This window comes from Aulostomus chinensis, chromosome 3 (genome assembly GCF_037954235.1).
Source record: "Aulostomus chinensis isolate RoL2024-O1b breed Wild chromosome 3, RoL_Achi_v1.0, whole genome shotgun sequence".
Classification (NCBI taxonomy): Eukaryota; Metazoa; Chordata; class Actinopteri; order Syngnathiformes; family Aulostomidae; genus Aulostomus; species Aulostomus chinensis.
This window is the reverse complement of record NC_141322.1, coordinates 25,427,854-25,447,446: the sequence shown is the minus strand read 5'-3', so window position 1 is coordinate 25,447,446 and position 19,593 is coordinate 25,427,854. Positions and strand designations below refer to the sequence as shown.

The window sequence follows — 19,593 nt, the reverse complement described above, 5'->3', positions numbered from 1 at the left end:
ATTTTATAAGGAAGTGTGAGTCGCCTAGCAACCAATTTCCTTAAGCTAACAAGGGAGCTAACTGTGCTTTTGATAAGGAAAAAAAAAATCCCCGAACATCCACTTGATCAGAAAAATAAACCCCATTCATCGTGACTCGAGCTTTTATAAAAACCTAACGGGGGGGTTGCCTGCCAACGCCTCGCTGACTCCAAACTGCGTCAAGTTTGCGCGACAAGACGTGAATCCTGACACCGGGCACTGCTGCGTAAAAAGCGTAAGACCCAACTCGTCGCGTTTGCGCTCTCGCGTTTCGTCGGTGATGCGCCGTCTCGTGCCATTCCCCTAACGAGGCATGTCTTCACACTACACCGCTCCTCCTGCCTCGTCGCCTCCTCCAGCTGAGCAGGCTACTTCGCCCTAGCCTAGCGGTTATTATCCCAATTGTTTGTCCGGCTCACCGGCAGCAGCTGTGCCCTCTGCTCCCGAAGGCACCGCTGGCCGTCATGACCTCGTCTCTCTGCCGTTCTGCTGAAATTCACTAAATGGGATTCGTGGCTGGCCCGACGTTTCCACAGCAACTTGCCATCCGCTTCCATTATTACTCTAATGAGGACAGCCACACGGATTTAACTCGGGTCCTCGCTGCGCGTCTCTGATTTTTGGGCGGAATCTCAAGACGCGTCGAAGGTGAGTTAATTGGAGTTTATGACGTTTTAACGCGAGAAAACCGGATTAATGTCGGGTTTACAACCAGGGCGTTTGGCCAGGCACTGCGTATTTTCTCACAGCGTCTGAACCCCCCCTCGTTGAGTTGTATTTCATTGTTGCACAGGCCATTCAGTCCGTGTTGCTCGCACATTTGGCCGGTGTCACTCAGTCTGGCAGGGCTACATTGTTGACGATATAACGTCACTACATCCCCACTATGCGCAGCCGATGTGGAAAATATCATATAGCCCATTTCTAATGCCTCTCTGGCAACTGTGAACGCCGAGAAAAACACGGGGAATCGACGTGGTGTAGAAAAGAAAGCCAAGAATCCATCGAATTTCAAAATGGAGCTGTTACAGCACCTGTTTTGATTCATCTGGCCGCATATGCGCTGTATTTGAGCCCACGACTGTCGCCTTTTGTCCTTCATTCCATTCACAAAATCTCTGCTTACATGCCTAATATGGATTACACTGGCAACCATGCATGTTTGTTGCTTTTTTTTTGGTTTTGTTTTGTTGCTTTTTTTTTTTTTTTAAATTTACCCTCATTATTATTTATACCCTCCTGTAGGAAAGATGATTTTGACAGCTGCTACTCCACCAGGCATCTACTACCCCACCCCTCGCTTCCTTAAAAGCAGCTTTGCTGACAACAACTGGTGTTTTAATCCCATGAAAATAGAATTTTAATTATGTGGCAAATCCATTTATAGTTAGTTTTGGGCTTTGGACAAGCTCCAGCTCATTTCCATAAGGCTGTGGATTCAGGTTTGACATGAATGAGACACATGGTAACGTGGGAAAACTCACCATTGTTGTTTGGTTTTGTTTTGTTTTTACCTCAATAACCTCAGAAGTTTATGCTGATAAACAACACCTTCATGCGAAATATTTGATTTTTTTTTTTTTTACTAATATTTTACAACATATTCAGCCAATACCAGATATGTACAGGTACTGACTTGATCTGTGCAAAAACAAGTTGATATAGCCACATTATTCACATCCTGGATATCACCTGTAAACATTTTGAGTTTGAAAAAGTCATGCTCTAATTAATTAAAAGAAAAGCCCATAAATCATATATTTATTGTTTCAAAATTTAGAGTGAGCAAACAAGACGTGATCAAAACTGGATGTGATATTTGTGAAAATCACATGCCGTGTGATCATATCGTGCATCTCTGCTTGAAGAAATAGGACAAAGTATGTATTTTAATCGTACTGGACGACTCAAATAATGTTATAAAGATTGTGTACCAGTTGTAAAATATCCGGTGTTCAATGTGTCTGCTGTGTGGATACGTTAAAATAAAACCTTTCCGAGACTACATATGCCTCAAGTTTATTCTGCACATGAAAGACAGGCCGTCTAAATATTGTATGTATAACTTCAGTTTACATGCTGTCATTAATAATAAAAGCTAAAAAAGACCCGTGGGTTAATAATTAGTGAAGAGCGTGGACTAGTATTCAGGTCCTCTCTCCTCCCTTTGACCTCCTTCACAGAATTAATCAGACCGTGCCAAGTGTTTCTCTGGGTTATGCAGCCTGAGCCACCAGCTCCAGATGAATAGAAGACGGAAGTGTTGTTATCAGCTCAGTGCCAACATCCTCCCCTTTTCTTGGTCGTCTTCTGGCTCGGCCTCCGTGTCTTTGAGGAAGCGTTTAACTCTGAGATGGGACAAAACTTGATAGTAGTGTTCCTGCGTCGGCTCCTCTTTGGCTCTTCTTCTTTTTTTTTTTTCTTTTTTTTTTTTTTAAACGAGTAGCCGGTCCTCTCTCTGAGCCAGGCTAAATATAGATGATATGTGTGTTGTATGTTGGTGAACTCCAACGCTTCATGTTATCATCCAGCAAGATAAGACAGTGACACTAATGTGCACATTTCCCCTTGTTTTTCACCCCCGTCATCCCCCTCCCTGCGAACTGTAATTTTCTCACTGGACTGAAGCATTGGCTGGAGCTGCTTCACTATCTGCAGCTCACTGGCAACTGTTACCGTCTGTTGTGACTCAGTGAGGTTTGTCGGGGCCAAATGTTCATATGGCCTGAGCAGAAATGTACAGATCAGGATTGGGGGGGTGGGGGGGGGTGGGGGAGAAAAGCTCTTGTTGTTATTGTATGAAATATACATGACAGTTGTTTTATTGATGAGCTGATTGAAGAAGAACAAGGTTAAACAATAATGGATTCATTATTATTTAAAAAAAAAAAAAAGAAGAAGAAGACAAAAGAAAGAAAAAGGAAAAAATTCTCCCAAAATTCCAGTTTCCTCACTTGAGAATATTTGCTCAGTCTTTTTGGGGGTTTTCTTTCCACTGCTGAATGTTGGCGTTATGCAGCTCTACACCAAACAGTTGACATATTTAATAATTAAACCAGTGGTGTGATTTGTCATTTAGCATTAAGGCTGGTTGTAGGGCGGTTCCCCTTGTTCTTGTATATATTACTTGTAATTATTTGTCTTAATACCCATCAAGGTTGACTATTATGGTTATTATTATTATTATTATTTGATCCCACAAACGGTCAACTATTTAGCTGAGCAACCCTAATATTTCTGACTTTTGGAAATTAGGAGAAACTGTAAAATTCCCCCTGAACTACTTTGAGTTTTACCCGTATCTTTAACTAAATAAGCTCTGTTTTGATAGCTAATACTACTTCACCTCCATTTCCTGTCGCCACAAGACAACAGTGTGTAGAAATGCAGCCGATAACTGAGCCTCCTGAAGAATTGGAGCAAGATATTGATGACCTCGGGGTTTACGTTCAGGAGGCGAGTGTGAATTTACATCTCTGCCACGCGTGCGTCAATGACGCATAATGAAAGAAGCGGCCGTGGGAGTGAACCCAGTTTCAGTTCCCCACCAGGTGATTGGACTTGCCTGCTTTATCAACCTGCATTCTTTTTTTAGCCAACTGGGCTAACTTCCTGAATGCCGTCCTCTTCCTTTATTTACTTCCCTCTCAAACCCAGCATTTGTTTCGTGTTTCGTAAGACTCTGTCAACGCTGGGACTCCGAAGGACACGGGTTTGTCACGAATGTTCCGTTGATATTGAAGTGCTCTTGAGCTCCCTTGAGGGTCTGAGGTAAATAACACTCAGAGAGCAGCCATTGGATGAAGCCCACATCTGCCACAGTTCATACCTGTCAGCACATGTTTGCCTCCTCTTGAAAGTTCAATGATGTATTGCTTAAAATTTTATTTACCTTTTACACTGAAAATACCCCACAATATTCACCAACCCACGGAAAATGACTTACACATGGGTTTTTTTGTTTGTTTAGAAGAGTGATTAGTATGCACCTGTCTGATCATACAATACAGGATGCAGGACAGCAGAAGTTGTTGAGTCTGGATTTTGTTGGGAAACAGGAGCTTCACCCCTCTGCCCCATCATCCCCTTCATCTCCCTCCTCGCTTCCTTCCTCCCATCCTGACCCCCCACTGCTCAGGTGCCTGTTCTTGTTGCAGTCGCTGGCCGGCAATCGTAGCCGAGTGGCGCAATCTGTTTCTCTCCCGTTCTTCAACGTTGAGTGGAAGAGCTCACAGAGGACTGGAATCTCCTCATCTTTGTGTCTCTGCAGTCTCTGCAAAACTTGAAATCCTTAATTTTGTATCTGTTTTTTCCTGGTCTGATACTCTGCCCCACCCCCCCACCCCCCTTCAGCGCATCTTCGTCACGCCTCCATTTTATATCACACTGATGGACGGAGTCACATGTCAGCACTTCTTGATATTAGGGCACTCTGATACCATATTAGGAAAAGGCGTGAGGCTCGGCCTGTGTTGTTTACATATGCAGGCACCAAGGTTTTCAGGCGAGTTCTGGAGTGTGCAGCTCCTCTCTTCATTAGTGCGTGTTAGAACCGCAGAGTAAGTCCTTTTTCAAAAGGATCTAGAGAGTCAGGAGCACTTGTCCTGCTAAACTGCACACGAGGAGTTTATTACTTGTGTCCGAATTCCCTCACATAGATGGAAGTTTTAGTGTGGACAGTTTGGATGAAGGATGAATGTGTGCAACTGTTTGTGTGGAGCAAATGATCCCACAGGATCAAATCTGGGTAAGAACTCACAAATGAAAATGTTAGTGAAAATACAAATACAGGATTGACACAGTATCAACAGCAACAACAACAAAACTTTCATGTGTTGAAGAGCCGGTGATGGTGAAATGTTGTGAGTATACTCACGTGGATGATCTGAACGCAGAGGGAGGATTTGATCAAGTATGTCAATGAATGATGTGATTTGGACGGTCAAACACAAGTTAACACAGAACCAAACAGCTCCGGTGTACGAGTTTGTACTTTAAAGCGTTGTGGCGTCTGTCACCAGTGGTACGACATGTATTTCAACAGCTTTTAATCTGAAGGAACTGTCCACTGGTCATGTTAGTTAGGAGTTGTTTCAGCTCCGGCTGGATCAGTGGTGCCGTTCCATGTCTCTTAGCTTTAACACAGAAGGCAACAGTATTATTGTCTTGTGAGAAAAGGTCTTATGTGTTTGCATATATTGATTGTGTGGACTGCTGAATATATCTGTTGCATAATTACCTCCAGAGTTGTTTAAAGCCTATGATCAGTACTGCGGTCCTGTCGGCCCACTTTTCTCATGTTTTGGCCTTTAAATATCTGATCATCTGGGACTTGGTGGAAGTTTCCGGCTGACACAGCCAGCCTCAAAGGTGAAATCCCGGCTAGCCTGCCAAATCGAGCGGGTTATTCTTTGCACAATTCACACAGTCCTGTCCATCTTTTTCCACAGGCCTGTGCGCCCATCTCTGTGTGACTCAGTGTTGCACCATAGGATGTGTTAACCCCCCCCCCCAGCACGCCAGATTACATCTTGGCAGGAGTTGAATCAAAGCTTGCATGACTGTACATGTATACTTGAAACGGCTCACACTTCACACACACTCAGCAGCTTATACACCCACACATCTCTAAAGTGGGATGCCTCCATATCTTGGAAGTCCCATACCTGTGTAATTATGTTATGTTCACACATTACATTTAAAACACCCACTAAGCCTCAGCTGTCCTGCAGTATACAACAACCACCCACACGTTCTTTTTAGAGCTACTGCTAGTTCCTTCCTCTGTCTGTTAATAACTCTCTTCGTCTTATCACACCAGTGTGTCGGAAAAACTCACATGGATACACACATGTCGGAAAAGGGATGTAAGATGCGACTGAGGCTGAGTGTGTGATGGAGTCTTGTTCCTCAGAGACCAAGGAACAGCTGCTCACACACACATGGAGTTCACACACACCTACACACATGGTCCATACACTGTCTGGAACTGAGAGTGCCTCTATTCACAAAGGAACAAGGCTGTTTTCATGTGTGTGTGACTGTCTCTGTTTCAGCCGGCCTGAAATAGCCGGTCTCACTGTGAGTCATGACAGTGCCCCAAAGGAAGGATTGGACTTGGTGTGTCACTGCCACTCTAACTTTCAGAGGATGCTCTTGACTGTCTGAGAATGTCTTTGTCTGACTGTGTGCTCTTGACTTGTTGCAGTCAGTAATTGATGTATCGAGCACCAAGAGGCAAAGTGCTTTTATAATTACCAGCAGATGTATTTGCTTTTGTCCTTGCCAGCTCACCTGTGTTACCACCCAGGTCCTTTACAGCCAACTGCTGCTTTTTGTTTGAAGCTTTGTTTGATGCTTATTGATTCAGTGCAGATTGAGTAAACTGATAGAAATGACCTTGAATGTATGTGTTGACTGTGTCAAGGTGTCCCGTTCTCACAGCATTTGCATGTAAAACGATTCTAAGTGAACCTGGATCAGCTCCAAGGCTTCTCTCTGGTGGATAAGGGGTCTAAAATGAACACGCAGCTCACTCAGCACACACTGTTAAGAGGGATTCTTGTTTGATAAGCAATAAATTAAATTATTTGTTAGTGCATAATATGTAAAAACATTGGCGGAGATCAAGATTCTGACGTTTGACATGTTTCTATATAAAACAGAGGTTGTGTAGGCCAGCTTGTTTGCTTAGCAGTTTCCTATCAGGCTGGCAAGTATGGTACACACCTCAGTTTTTAGATGGATCCTGAGTTTGACCAGGGTTGTCACCAGCTCATGTGTTGCCATGGCCAACTTTGTATGTCACAAATATTGCAGAGTGTTGTCTGTGTCCTTACTCATGGTCGGCTCTTCTTCAGGGTCTGCACATGGGGGCAGGCAAGAGCAAGCCCAAGGAGCCGGGCCAGCGCTCCATGAGCCTGGACGGTACCATCAGCACAGGTTCAGACAGCGGGCACTTCCACCACCTGGGCCCCGCCCAGCAGACCCAAACCCCCAACAGGAGCCCTGCCGTTGGGACAGGAAGGCGGGGACATCAAGGGCAGCACCAGCATGCCCCTACAAATACTCCTGAGCTGGCTCTCTTTGGAGGGGTGGACCACACCGGCACTGTCACCTCACCTCAGAGAGGACCACTGTCAGGTACCGAAGGATGATATTAAATGGTTGTTAGGTGGCGATGCAGATTCATTTTCATTTCTCTGACCATGTTTTTGATTGGTATCATCAATACAAAAACAGTAAAATAATCACTTTTGGACTTGTTTCAAGGCCTTGTTTCAAGCTAGGCTTACTAGCTGCTGGCTCTACCTCTGTAACTATTATGTTTACACTGCTGTCTTCTTGCAACAACTCACCTCCTGTGAGATTTCAGAGCGATACGTCTCCTTGAGCGAGACTTCTGTTGCATATTAGACACACGTCTGTCTCTGTGGGGATTCTTGCCATAATGCTGTCAGACATAATAACAGTCTGAGCCAGTTAATGGCAGCAAAAACACATTTGGTGGAGTTACTCTGACAGATTACGTTGCAGCCATTTTGCTGTTGTTGGTTTTATTATTCTTCCAAACACTGGATCAATTCCACAAATTTTGGTCCGCATTAATCATTTACACACCAAAAGACGGAAGGATTGTTTTTAAATACAGAGAATTGTTCTTTAAGTTGCAGAGCTGAGCAGAACCTAATCATGTAAAAAAAATATTTTCTTTGTTTTGATGAGAAATGATTTATCCCTAAGATTTGCCTTGTGTTTGGGGTTATAATACATGATATAAAGCAGAAACCAGAGAACGGAATTGCAGTCGGTGACATTGTCAAAGGGAAATATGTGAAACTGACTCTTTGACTTTGAAGCCTGCTGTACCACCTTACCCTGAGTTATCTTGACATTAAGCTTTAATGTGTCTAGACTGGCCAGATGGTTGGGTTAATGTTGCTCCATGCAGACGACGTACCAGGGTCTTCTTCCCTCTTCCTACCATGCATGTAATGAGCCAACCAGTGATTGAGAGACTTCCCAGGTTTAGATCACACATTCATTAGAAGGGAAGCTGCAGACAGAGACACGCAGAAAATGGGAAGCCATTGACACGATTGCTTTGTCCTTCATGGCCAATCAGTCGCTGGCACTCTGCATGTGGATATTTCTCATTAACCCTCAGCAAATAATTTGCTAGAGATAAGAAACTTGAGGAAAATAACCGCAGATTTATTGGACTACTTTGCATGAGGCAAATTATCATCAAGAGCTAGACCTGTGTTATATGATGGAAGCTAATGTGAGTGGGGCTGGAATAGGATGTACCATTTATTTTAATGATATCACTCAGTGTGTGTGTGTTTCTTGCAGGAGGTGTCACTACTTTTGTGGCACTGTATGACTATGAGTCACGGACGGCGTCTGATCTGACCTTTAGGAAAGGCGACAGGCTGCAGATTGTCAACAACACGTAAGAAACAACAGATATCCTTCTCCTTCTGATGCCACAGCCTCACAAAACTGAACAGAGTAGAAGACGTGTGAGCCTGAGTGTATCAGGATTAACGCAGACGAACACAGTCAGAGCTGGTGGCTGTGGCGCGATCTGCGGGACTTCCTCCCAATCTGTTGACAGAAACAGAGCAGAGTGACGCATTGTGTTTACGATGGACAGCTGTAGCCATCATTGTCTTCAGAGAACCTGCCTTGGCTGGATCTCTTCTCTGATTTCTTTCCTTCTCTAAGATAACATCTCCAAAATGTCATTTTCTGTTTTGCATCAACTCGTGTGTAAGTATGTCACGGCGTAGTTTTGATAAAAGGAATACTGTGTCGATTTTCAGTCGTAGTAGGAAGCGATACCTGCTTTGAAGAGTTTGTTTTCTGAGCCAAAATCAGTAGAGTATAATTCCCTACGGTGTTTTTTTTTTTTTTTCTGTTTCCATGAGCTCCTTCCATAACTTCCTGCCATAAGTCTTTTCTGTTGTGCTTTATCTACAGTCTGGGACTACATAGTGGGGTCAGAAATATATACTTGAGTCACATATAATACATTTTGCTTAATAAAATCTACATTACAAAACAGTAGTTGTTTTATTTAAATAATAAACTGGAGGAAGTAGGATTTTGTCTACAAGAAGATGAAATGTGTCCAGAAAGTTATATGAGGCTGTGATTATGGAACTTAAGAGGAGATCTTTCCACAGTCGTCTGTATAAGCTGCACAGACATGGAAAATGAAACTTAAAATAGAGAAACTGCAGCTCATGCAGCCCTACTGTGTAGTCCCACAGCATATTCAGCTCCTCCGCTATCTGTCGGTGCTCGCTTGCTGTGTCTCCTTGCCGTGTTTTGATGTGTCTGCTGTGTCTGTTATCTCTCCCTCTCTCTTTCTTTCTCATGCTTCATGGTTTCTCCTAGGAAAAAGTACAGCTTCAGGTCAGTAAGTCTCAATGCAATAAAAGTCCTTTGCAACCTTTTGTTCATAATCCTGCTGTACAATTTTTTTTTCGGATGATGCACACACGAAAGTGTACCTGCAAAGAATGCTTTAATTTGATATAGTTTGTGTCTGGATAAAGAGCATCATCTGAACCATCTGTGACCTCAGACTACAGGTGGAATAAAAGGTTGCCTGTGCCTGTCTATTTCCTCTTTTAACTGTTTACTTTTCTTCACAATGCTCTGCATTTTGGTGTGGGAAGGAATTGGTTAAGGTTTTTGGCTCCCTTTTGTAAAGATCGTTGTGGGTCTTCAGTCAAAGAAAGTGAAAGCTTCCATTGGCATCAGAAATATGCGTTTCTACGACAACATGTCAAGTGAGGACACAATACATCAACACCAATTTAATTGGCCCGTTGTGCAAATATTTTAAAATACAAGAAATGCATGCTTTCAAATTCCGTTTTACCAACGCATCCCATCAAATACCAATAAACAAAACAAACAGCAATGAGTTCCTCTTATGGACAAGTGTTGTTTGCGTAGCTAAATGGAGCTTATTCCTCCTGCGTTATATTGCATTACTGTTGTCCCGAAAGCTTTAAAAGACGCCGATGTGCAACACCTTTACATGTCACGACCTGTTCCTTCTTCACAGGGGAGACAGAGAGTACCTCAGTTTGAGTCAGTCATCACATCTGTCCTCCCGCCTGTCCTGCTGTAGACACATGCTAGTATCAGAAATTTTTAAATTAGAGACAGAGAAAATAGATTTACTTATTTGTCAGTGAAATTAGCAAACAAGCACGGCTATTCTAAGAGTATTAACAAAAAAGAAAGTGTATTGGGTTTTTGTTTTGAAAAGACATCTACTTTTCTGCCTCGCCATGGGATTTGTTTAAAGCTTGTTCTTTGTTATTTGTTTTCTGTATTGACTGTTCGTCTCTCAATTGGGAATAAAGTATTAGATAATTAAATCCACAAAAAGATTTTCTTGCTCTGGTGCGTTTTCTATTTAGGTTTCACTCCATCTATCTTTTGTTGTTTTCTGTCTCTCCGTGTCACAGAGAAGGCGACTGGTGGCTCGCTCGCTCCCTGACAACCGGAGAGAGCGGTTATATCCCCAGCAACTACGTGGCCCCATCCGACTCCATCCAAGCAGAAGAGTACATTATCCTCTCCTAGCTTCACTATTCCTTTTCACCAACGTATTTATAGTCGTTTTCAGAGCAGCACCTGAATGTATTGTTAAACCCTATAATAACACTTGCATATGATGCTATAAGCTAATGGTACTGGTTTCAGACAGTGCCAGCTTGCATGTTCCGGTCCAGACACTCAAGCCCTTCACTGATCTTATTCTCTGGCCCACTTTGGCAGGTGGTATTTTGGGAAGATCACTCGGCGTGACTCAGAAAGGATCCTTTTGAATTTACAGAACAGACGAGGAACTTTCTTGGTGAGGGAGAGTGAGACTACTAAAGGTGAGACGGTGACAATTTATTTACATTCAAAGGCTGCTCCATTAATATAGGCCAGTTGGCTCCTCCAAATTTAGCCTGTTCCATTAATTATTGAAATTTTTCAGAAGTTTTTACTGTTTATAATATCTCCAGTACTGGTTGACTCCCTGGAAAGAGATTTGTTTGACATTAAGAGCATCTCTTTTGCTTGATTTTTTTTGTTTTTGTTTATTTGATTTATTTATTTGCTTTTGGTCCTTTAACCTTGGTGACTGTTGAAGTAGAGGGAGTGCTCTCTTCCGGAAATATTTAATGTACAGAATGATTCCTTTTGAATATAAATCTACATGAGTTTAAACTCACCAGGACATAACTGATTTAAGCTACAGCACCAATTTTGATCCGAGCTTATTAAACAATATTCTTTTTTTTTTTCCAAAGGTAAGGAGTAAATCAGAAGGTGTCTATGTATAGCACGCAAGTCTATATATAGTGAGATAAGTGGGTGATACGAATACCAGACTGGTTTTTGAGACAGTTGTCATAGCCGGTTTGCTGCAGCGAGTTTCACATTTACAGCAGTCGGTTCTTATTATGACCACACTAGTGGAAGTCCCATAACCTTAAGGAAGTAATAACTAATACAGTACATAGAGAGAATGAAGCCTTAAAACTTATTTTCTATTCTGACAAGCACCCATCCAAACTACAGCCTTGATACTGTACGTGTCACCCTTGTACTTCCAGGATTTTCCGATGTGAAATGTTGCCAAATGGCTACCATTTTGCTCCTATTCTTTGCTGCTCTCAAACAGTTCCGCTGTGCCTCCACTAGCAGCAAGTAAAATTTGATTTCCAGTCGTAGTAATCTGAGATAACCTTTGCTAATCTGGGAAGAAGCAGGGTTCCGTTTCAGGACTGAGAAATTATGTGGCGTTAGATTGGTGCAGAGGCTTTCATACTTACTAATACAGTCATGCATTTTTCCGCTGAATTGGAGGCACTTCCAACGCGGGTGTCAGAATCACAACAACTCTAGTTGCTGCCTACAATGCACTTCTTACAACAACTTTTTGTGTTCCTTTGCTCTCCCCTCCTTTTTGCATCAGCTGTCACCTGGATGAAGGTTCTTCCCACATCTAATTTGTTGTCCCAACATATAAAATATGTCAAAAAAAGCAGTTTGGTGGAGAAATTTAAAGCTGTTATGCTAATGTTGTTTAAGTAATATATTCTCAGGTGCCATACAAATATTTATATCATTAGCCTTTGTGTTGTGAGTATTTCAAGGAATAATGTTCTTTATCAAAGGAAAAGTTGAGTACAGAACATAGTGAATAAAAACCTAAGCTTTTTTTGTGTACTTGCTGGGCATTTTAAATTGTGAGAAACGGGGAGGGATGGCCCTTTCTCTGTGTCCCTGGAGCTTTGGGTGTGCTGCACAAATGATGTTGGTTTCAAATAAGTAGATCTTTAGGGACCCAATTTGAAAGAGGCAGAAACTTGTAATTAAGTCATTTGTTAACATTCACACGGGCCCACAGCGTTGTGTCTTTTTTTTTTCTCTGGGCTTGTGGCAAAGTTTTCCATTCACCTCTGAAAGTCTTCACTCAGTTCCAGTCCTTGTGACCTCGGTGAGCTCTTTAAGGGGTTGTTTTTTGAAGGAAGTGTGTGTGTGTGTGTGTGTGTGTGTGTGTGTGTGTGTGTGTGTGTGTGTGTAAGGGGGGGGGTTAGGGAAAGAGCAGTGTGGATTGGGGCTTGTGAATGGATAGGGGTGAATTACTCTGTCAGAAGTAGGTCAGCGTATGAGGGTTGTGAATCTCCCCCCTGGCTGTCTCTGTTCTCAGTGAGGGGGGGGGGGGGGGGGGGGGTTAGTCATAGGGAGGAGGAAATATCGTGATGGGGGAGACTCCCAAATGAGGGGGGAGTGTCAGGGAGCATGGGAGGAGCTCTGGTGGGACATGTGTTGGCCTCTGGGTGATTAGATGTCAAATGTGACACAGATGAGCATGTGGCTCATGTGTTGTATAAAGAATAAATCATGTCACCCCTTCCAGTGTTCAAACATGTGAGGTAAGATTTCCCCTGAGTGTTCATGTATGAGCAGAAAAATGCTGTGAAATGGGTGTCATGATGTAGTTGTTGGGACACAGTTTAGCTCTGGTGATCAACAACTGATTCAGAGAGCCAATGCAGTTCTTAACCAAATGAATTCATGATCATGATTGATTTGTTTAAGGATCAAAGTGATACTTAACCCACAAAGTTTATGGCAGGTACTCACAAATGCTATAGGTGTGCGGAGCTCAAGTACATGTTTTCCTTGCTGCTTTACTGCTTTGTTACTCCAGAGTGCAGAAAAAGCCAGCCAGGTATTTTTATTTCGAAGCCAGTGGCAAATGAAAAACAGCACAACTGTCCAAAAACATTGACAAAGTGTTGTAAGTTGTTTGTTTGCTCAATTAAATTTTTTACATGTTTTGACTTTAGTTCTAAATAATTTTCTCTGTATATTTCGAGTACTGATACGCAAACACTGTGTCATGTGTCTGTTGCAGCAAGTTAGATAAATTCAGTAAATGACTAGCGAGTAAAAATGGGCTCTGAAAAGCTCCTTAAAGGGCTCTTAAAGGGGCCAACAGGGACTTTCCCAGTGCAGCTGCTAGGAAACACCAGGGAGCAGCTGTCACATGGGCCCTGGTCTGCCTGGTTTTATTGTTCAAACCTGTCTCTGTATGTTGTTCTTCCTGCTCACAGGGGCATATTGCCTGTCAGTGCTGGACTATGATAACACCAAAGGCCTGAATGTTAAACATTACAAGATCAGGAAGCTGGATAGTGGAGGTTTCTACATCACCTCCCGCACCCAGTTCACCAGTCTACAGCAGCTAGTCTTCCACTACCGCAGTGAGTACTCAGACACGTCTGCTTTGACAGTGGAGACAAAACCCATTTGGTGCCCTCACCCTGCCCTCTCCCTCTTCCTCCATCCCTCAGAGCACTCCGATGGGCTGTGCCATGCCCTAACGGACGTGTGTCCAGTGGCCAAACCTCAGACCCAGGGACTAGCCAGAGATGCCTGGGAAATCCCTCGAGAGTCCCTCCGCCTTGACCTTAAACTGGGGCAGGGCTGCTTTGGAGAGGTCTGGATGGGTAAGAATTGCACTTTTGACTACAATTGTCCATATAAACACCATCTGAGCTATAGGGGTTTCTGTCAAGGTGGTTTATTAAGTTTATAAATGAGGTAAATCAAGGTAGAAGTTATTATGGTGAGTTGATGTCTCATTAAATCCATCATATACATCATCCAGTGTATCAAGGACACAGCACTTGATGAAAGAACCCACACAGTTATATCTATCACTTTACTTTGTGACAGGCACATGGAACGGTACGACGCGGGTAGCCATCAAGACGCTAAAGCCCGGCACCATGTCTCCGGAGGCCTTTCTTCAGGAAGCACAGGTCATGAAGAAACTCAGGCATGAGAAGCTGGTGCAGCTGTACGCTGTGGTGTCTGAGGAACCCATTTACATTGTGACGGAGTATATGAGTCAAGGTAACACAAGACACAACCCGCAATGGTTATCACACCTCAAAAGTGACGAAAATGTGTCTGGAGCATGAAGTATTTGTCCGTCTATATCTACACTATTTACACTACATTTTTGGCTTTGACTCATTGTACAACTGCTGCATCTGACGTATGAGCGTTTGGGTTCATTTTGTTAAATGTATTGTATTGGCTTTAGCATAAGAACATTTATTGTTACCAGGCAGACATTTTCTGCCCAAACCCAACCTGAGTCCAAGAGAGTGGTTACTGCACCCAACCCAGGTGCACCAGGTATCAAAACTGACCCAGACTGTCCCGTAGGACTTTCTTTTGGTATCCATAGTTTGTGCCAAGTCATGGAATTTAACAATGGTCATTTCCAGTCCTGGAAACGTTTTTCAACAGGAGATAAAGTCATACAAATTACTGAAATTTTTGTGAATTTTCACTGATACATGGATATGTGGTGCAGTTTAGGCTGAAAAAAACTCTTCTTTGGTGATTTTCTTCTCTAAATTGATTAATGTTTTTCCTCACATGTAACATTTGCCTTTTTTTTCTTGTCAATTATGAGATGATTTTACTATTTCAGACCTCCAATCAGATTGAAATCAATAAATGGTTGTAGACATTTGGGACACCATTTGCTTTATAGTTTAAGCCTGTAATGAAAACTAGTATTATCTTTGTCGATTTTGGTTTTATTTTACCTTTTTAACTTTTCACAGGTAGCTTACTGGACTTCCTTAAAGGGGAAGCAGGAAAGATGCTTCGTCTGCCTCAGCTTGTGGACATGGCTGCTCAGGTTCAGCTTCATTCTCTTGGTTTATTGTTCTATGACACACTTGGCAAAGCAGTATTTTAGTTTCTAATAAAATGCCCTTCTCCATCTAGATTGCAGCAGGTATGGCCTATGTGGAGAGGATGAATTACGTCCACAGAGACCTGCGTGCCGCCAACATCCTGGTGGGAGACAACCTGGTGTGTAAGGTTGCTGACTTTGGTCTGGCAAGACTCATTGAAGACAACGAGTACACTGCACGCCAGGGTAAAACCACACTTGCGCTTTTGAGTTTTGCTGTAGAGTCTAGCATGTTCATCGTATTGTACATCATGCTGCATTTTGAATTTACTCTCTCACTCTTTATTTTTCTTTAAACTTCCCATGATTCCTTAGGAGCCAAGTTCCCAATCAAATGGACAGCACCGGAGGCAGCTCTGTATGGTCGTTTCACCATCAAATCAGATGTCTGGTCTTTTGGTGTGCTGCTTACAGAGTTGGCCACTAAAGGCAGAGTCCCGTATCCAGGTAATACCTCCGCTAACTGACTAAGACTCCCAAGGTACTGAGAGGGAATCTTTGATAAGACTAGAACAAGCTTGTGCGTTTGAGCCGTAAGTATTTTTAGGCTTTTAATGGGATTATTCCTAAAGATCGCAAAACTGCAGACTTCCTTTTTGTTCCAAGCCTGAAACAACTTTGATATATTTGATAAAGATGGTCCATCGTTCCCACAGTCAAACTTCCTGTTTCTCTCTGCAGGCATGGTGAACCGCGAGGTCCTAGATCAGGTGGAGCGTGGCTACAGGATGCCCTGCCCAGCGGAGTGCCCCAGCTCCTTACATGAGCTCATGCTTTCCTGTTGGAGGAAGGATCCGGAAGAGAGGCCTACTTTTGAGTACCTGCAGGGCTTCCTAGAGGACTACTTCACCTCCACAGAACCCCAGTATCAGCCTGGGGAGAACCTATAGAACCACTCACTGAAGCGACCTGAGGGAGAACCTCAACACAGAACGATGTGCACTAGCCAACCTCAGAGGAGCACCTGTAGGAGGATCTGAGCCTGTGAAACTCATCTGAGAAACTGAGATGGAGCCCAGCAGAAATCCCCTCTGTGCCATAATGAAACAGCTACAGAAGAACCTGGAGGACCTCCTTTCTGCAAGCACTCGCGGTTCACTATAGTTTCTCTGTAGTACAAACCACAGTGATGATCTGTTCCTGCAGAACTGAGGTCCAAGGCTGTAAAAGGCTGCAGGACTCAGACTGGATTGAGGGAATTAACTAGCAGGCAAGTTTTTTTAGTGATGTAACTGGTGTGGGAGGAATCAAATCAGCATCTACAGATGGTGTGAGAGGAAAAAGAATAAACCTCCTGTCAAAGAGGGAAGGTCAAATGAGGATTTTTCAGTCAGGCATGAGCTGTTTAGTGAAACCTCCCTCGTTCCCTATTCTGTCGTGTTTCTTTACCTTTTTCCGCCTCGCCCACAGAAGAGCACTGCCACTGTGGCACAGGTGCCAAAGGAAAGTCTGTCTTTCTCAACATCCTTTATCTCCCTTCTGCCTCTCTTCCTCTATTTCTGTCTGACTTTTCAGTATTTCTCTCCAGTTTTCTCAAGTGCTGCTTCTTCGAAGTGTCTCTAAATAACTTCGCTGTGGAACTCTACTTTGCAATTTCATTTATGTTTACTTGGACAATGCGCGTCCAGTGGTTTAAGGTTTTGTTCAGTGGCAGACAAAAGTACCTGAGTTTCCTTTTAATTTCCCTGTGATTATCAGTGTTAGAACCACCCAGGATAAATGAACTCAGTCAGGTTCTGTCGTGCTGAAAATTGGATGATCTAAAATCAAATTGGAGGCCTTCATCTATTTTTAATCCTCCCTTTTCTAGCTTTATTTCTCGTCGTATGCTGAACAGCCATCGCGGCCTGCTAGATCCAGCCTCGATGAGTAAAACTAATTTTGATACAGGGACTTTTTGAATGCTTGTTGACCTCGATTTAACTGGAAAGCTACATGGGAATAATCAGCACTGTTGTGGTGGCAATAGAGAGCAGTTTGAAATGATCAGCTCAGTTCCTCAGTGGCATGAATGTGGTAACTTACATCCAACATTTATGTGACCTACTAATGAGGCTGCTATGGCCACCAACCAATCATATTACTGTTTAATATCCAGCTGAGCTCAAGATAGGAAGTGTGGAAAAGCTTACTGTGTTCTGTGCCAAAAGAGAATCTAATTTTTACTGCTGTTGAAGTGCATAATGTTTTATTATGAAGGGGCTCACTTTGTTTTTTTGTTTTTTTTTGGGGAGGGGGGTATTTTTTTAGTTCTTAAACAGGCAACTGTTTGTTAAAAAGAACACAACAACTTTTTGTGAAATATATTTGTTGTCCATCCTCCCAAGAGCCAGGCAAGAAGACAGATACTCTTCTCTCCTCTGTGTGAGCATTCGGAACTGGCTGACTGCTAGTTAGCTTAGCTCAGTGAGTGGTCGTAGGCGGTAAGTGTTAGCATTCCTCAGTTAAAAGTCATCGAATGGAGAAGGTTCAGGATCTTGGTTTGCCCAGAAGTATTCATCATCCTCTCTTCACAAAGTTAGTGACGTTTGTAGCAGCAGTTGCTCTGCTCATCCTCAACAAATGTTTTGGTAGCTGATGTTTTGAGGTGCTGCGTGAAATCACGGCGCTAAGTCAGGGTGGAAGTTCTCATAATTTTAGGTTGTTATGCACAGTCCTAGTTTTATTACGCCAATGACCATTTTGTAGAGAAGCGCACTTGACTTTTGATGGAGTGATCACAGTGAAACGGTGGGTTTCAGCTCCTTGATGCACACACGGAGGAGAGAGGAAGAGTTATTACCTTGTTTGTCTCTGGCGAGGAGGAAAAAATAAGTTTATTTCCCCAAAAAACTTGTCTTTCTCCTTTATGTGTTATAATAAAGCACTGCACCATTTCTCACGCTAACCTCCAGTTAGTGAGTAAACAGCAAAGCAGAAGGATCCAGTCACTTGATGGCTGTTGTCTCCATGAAATATGCACCCAGATGGCCCTAAAGAAACTGTAAACTTTTGATCAGGTAACCCTAATAAAACTGTGTTTATGACTTATTCTAAGAGTTGATTTTGAAACCAGTTAGCATGCTTTTGTGCCGTTCTTCTCTTGACCATTGGCTGGGTTTGTATTTATGCTGTACTGTACATCAACATGTGTATGTTTAATTTACTCCAAGTTTTAGTATCATAACCAGACTTCTTAGTGCCATCAACCTATGATGAATTTTTCTAATTCTTAAACACACAGTCATGCTGTACATACTGTAGCTCTTTAGGGTTGGTTTTGTATCATGTACGCCACTTTCAAATGGCAGGTTTTTATGTTGGGTGTCACTCATTTCATGGTGGTTTGGGTTTTTTTTAACCGTAGATATAAAATGTGTAGATTGTTGCCAACAAGTACTTTCAAACCACAATATGAGCCATTCAGCAATAAGAGTTGATGCCCACCATTAAATTATTATCCAGTGATCAATCATGAATTTAATCAATAATATGGATTCTGGAACCACAATGAATACAGAGTTTGATATGATTTTAAAAAAAGAAGTCAAAGATGTAAATAGTATCTTAAATGACTGTGACTATCATGTTTTTTGTACGATTTATTTTTTTTCTCTCCAATCAATTTCACCTCCTTGTTGAGGGTTTTAGTGACACATGCCTGCTCCCAAAATGTTTTAAGGCTACTATAAATGGAGCTCAAGGGATTTTTTTTTTTTGGAATATCTTGATCTCATCATATTCTGTTTGACAAACCATGAATCTGCAGAACAAAAATCAGGCTTAATTTAGATATTTCCAAGAACATATTAGCGGTACTTTATTAGAACGGGAATTCCCCTCTTAATTCTGACTCACTGAACTGCCTGTAAATCACTTGGACAATACGTGGAAGTTAACGGCTCGTGACGAGTATGAGTAAAGGCTGGTCTGATTGGATATTCTGTGCCATATTATAGAAGTCTCAGTCTTTTTTATGTTTATTTTTTATAAATCTATGCAGTTTCGGTCTGGCATTCCTGTAACTTTATGGCCATTTTGCGCTAAAGTCAAAAAACAAATATAAACAGAAGGTGTGAGCATTTTTGTAAGGACTTCCTTTGTTTCAAATGTAACAGGATTGAAATGGGTATTGTGCCACTTTATGTTCTTTAAATGTGCAATAAATTATATTTCAAATGTGTTTTGATAAGAGTGTGTGCTGGTGTGTGTGCTGTCCTTCAACCGGAAATTCGAATGGAAGTACATCGTGATCAAACTGCACCGCTAATTTTTAGAACATG

At 42.4% G+C, this 19,593-nt stretch overlaps 1 protein-coding gene across 3 annotated transcripts; it reads left to right on the top strand.

Moving 5' to 3' along the window:
- The first annotated feature begins 206 nt into the window (after positions 1-206).
- On the top strand, positions 207-19,488 carry LOC147268387 (proto-oncogene tyrosine-protein kinase Src-like). Of its 3 annotated transcripts, XM_086199915.1 has the most exons (13): positions 212-669; positions 6,882-7,164; positions 8,377-8,476; positions 9,427-9,444; positions 10,515-10,613; positions 10,828-10,931; positions 13,668-13,817; positions 13,908-14,063; positions 14,293-14,472; positions 15,198-15,274; positions 15,364-15,517; positions 15,647-15,778; positions 16,013-19,488. In XM_086199915.1, exons 2-13 carry the CDS (start codon positions 6,891-6,893, stop codon positions 16,219-16,221), a joined length of 1,653 nt encoding a protein of 550 aa, XP_086056041.1. In that variant the 5' UTR covers positions 212-669; positions 6,882-6,890; the 3' UTR covers positions 16,222-19,488. The 3 variants fall into 3 exon arrangements, with proteins under 3 accessions (XP_086056040.1, XP_086056041.1, XP_086056042.1); XM_086199916.1 differs by lacking the exon at positions 9,427-9,444; XM_086199914.1 differs by lacking the exon at positions 9,427-9,444 and having other exon boundaries at positions 207-669; positions 13,668-14,063.
- The last annotated feature ends 105 nt before the right edge of the window (positions 19,489-19,593 follow it).

What these genes read in the sequence shown, in the direction of transcription:
- LOC147268387 (XM_086199914.1), top strand. Translation starts at nt 6,891, where the DNA reads ATGGGGGCAGGCAAGAGCAAGCCCAAGGAGCCGGGCCAGCGCTCCATG. An exon ending in CTGCAGATTGTCAACAACAC is followed by an intron (nt 8,477 to 10,514) that starts GTAAGAAACAAC and finishes TCCGTGTCACAG; the next exon opens with AGAAGGCGACTGGTGGCTCG. An exon ending in AGGCAGAGTCCCGTATCCAG is followed by an intron (nt 15,779 to 16,012) that starts GTAATACCTCCG and finishes TTCTCTCTGCAG; the next exon opens with GCATGGTGAACCGCGAGGTC.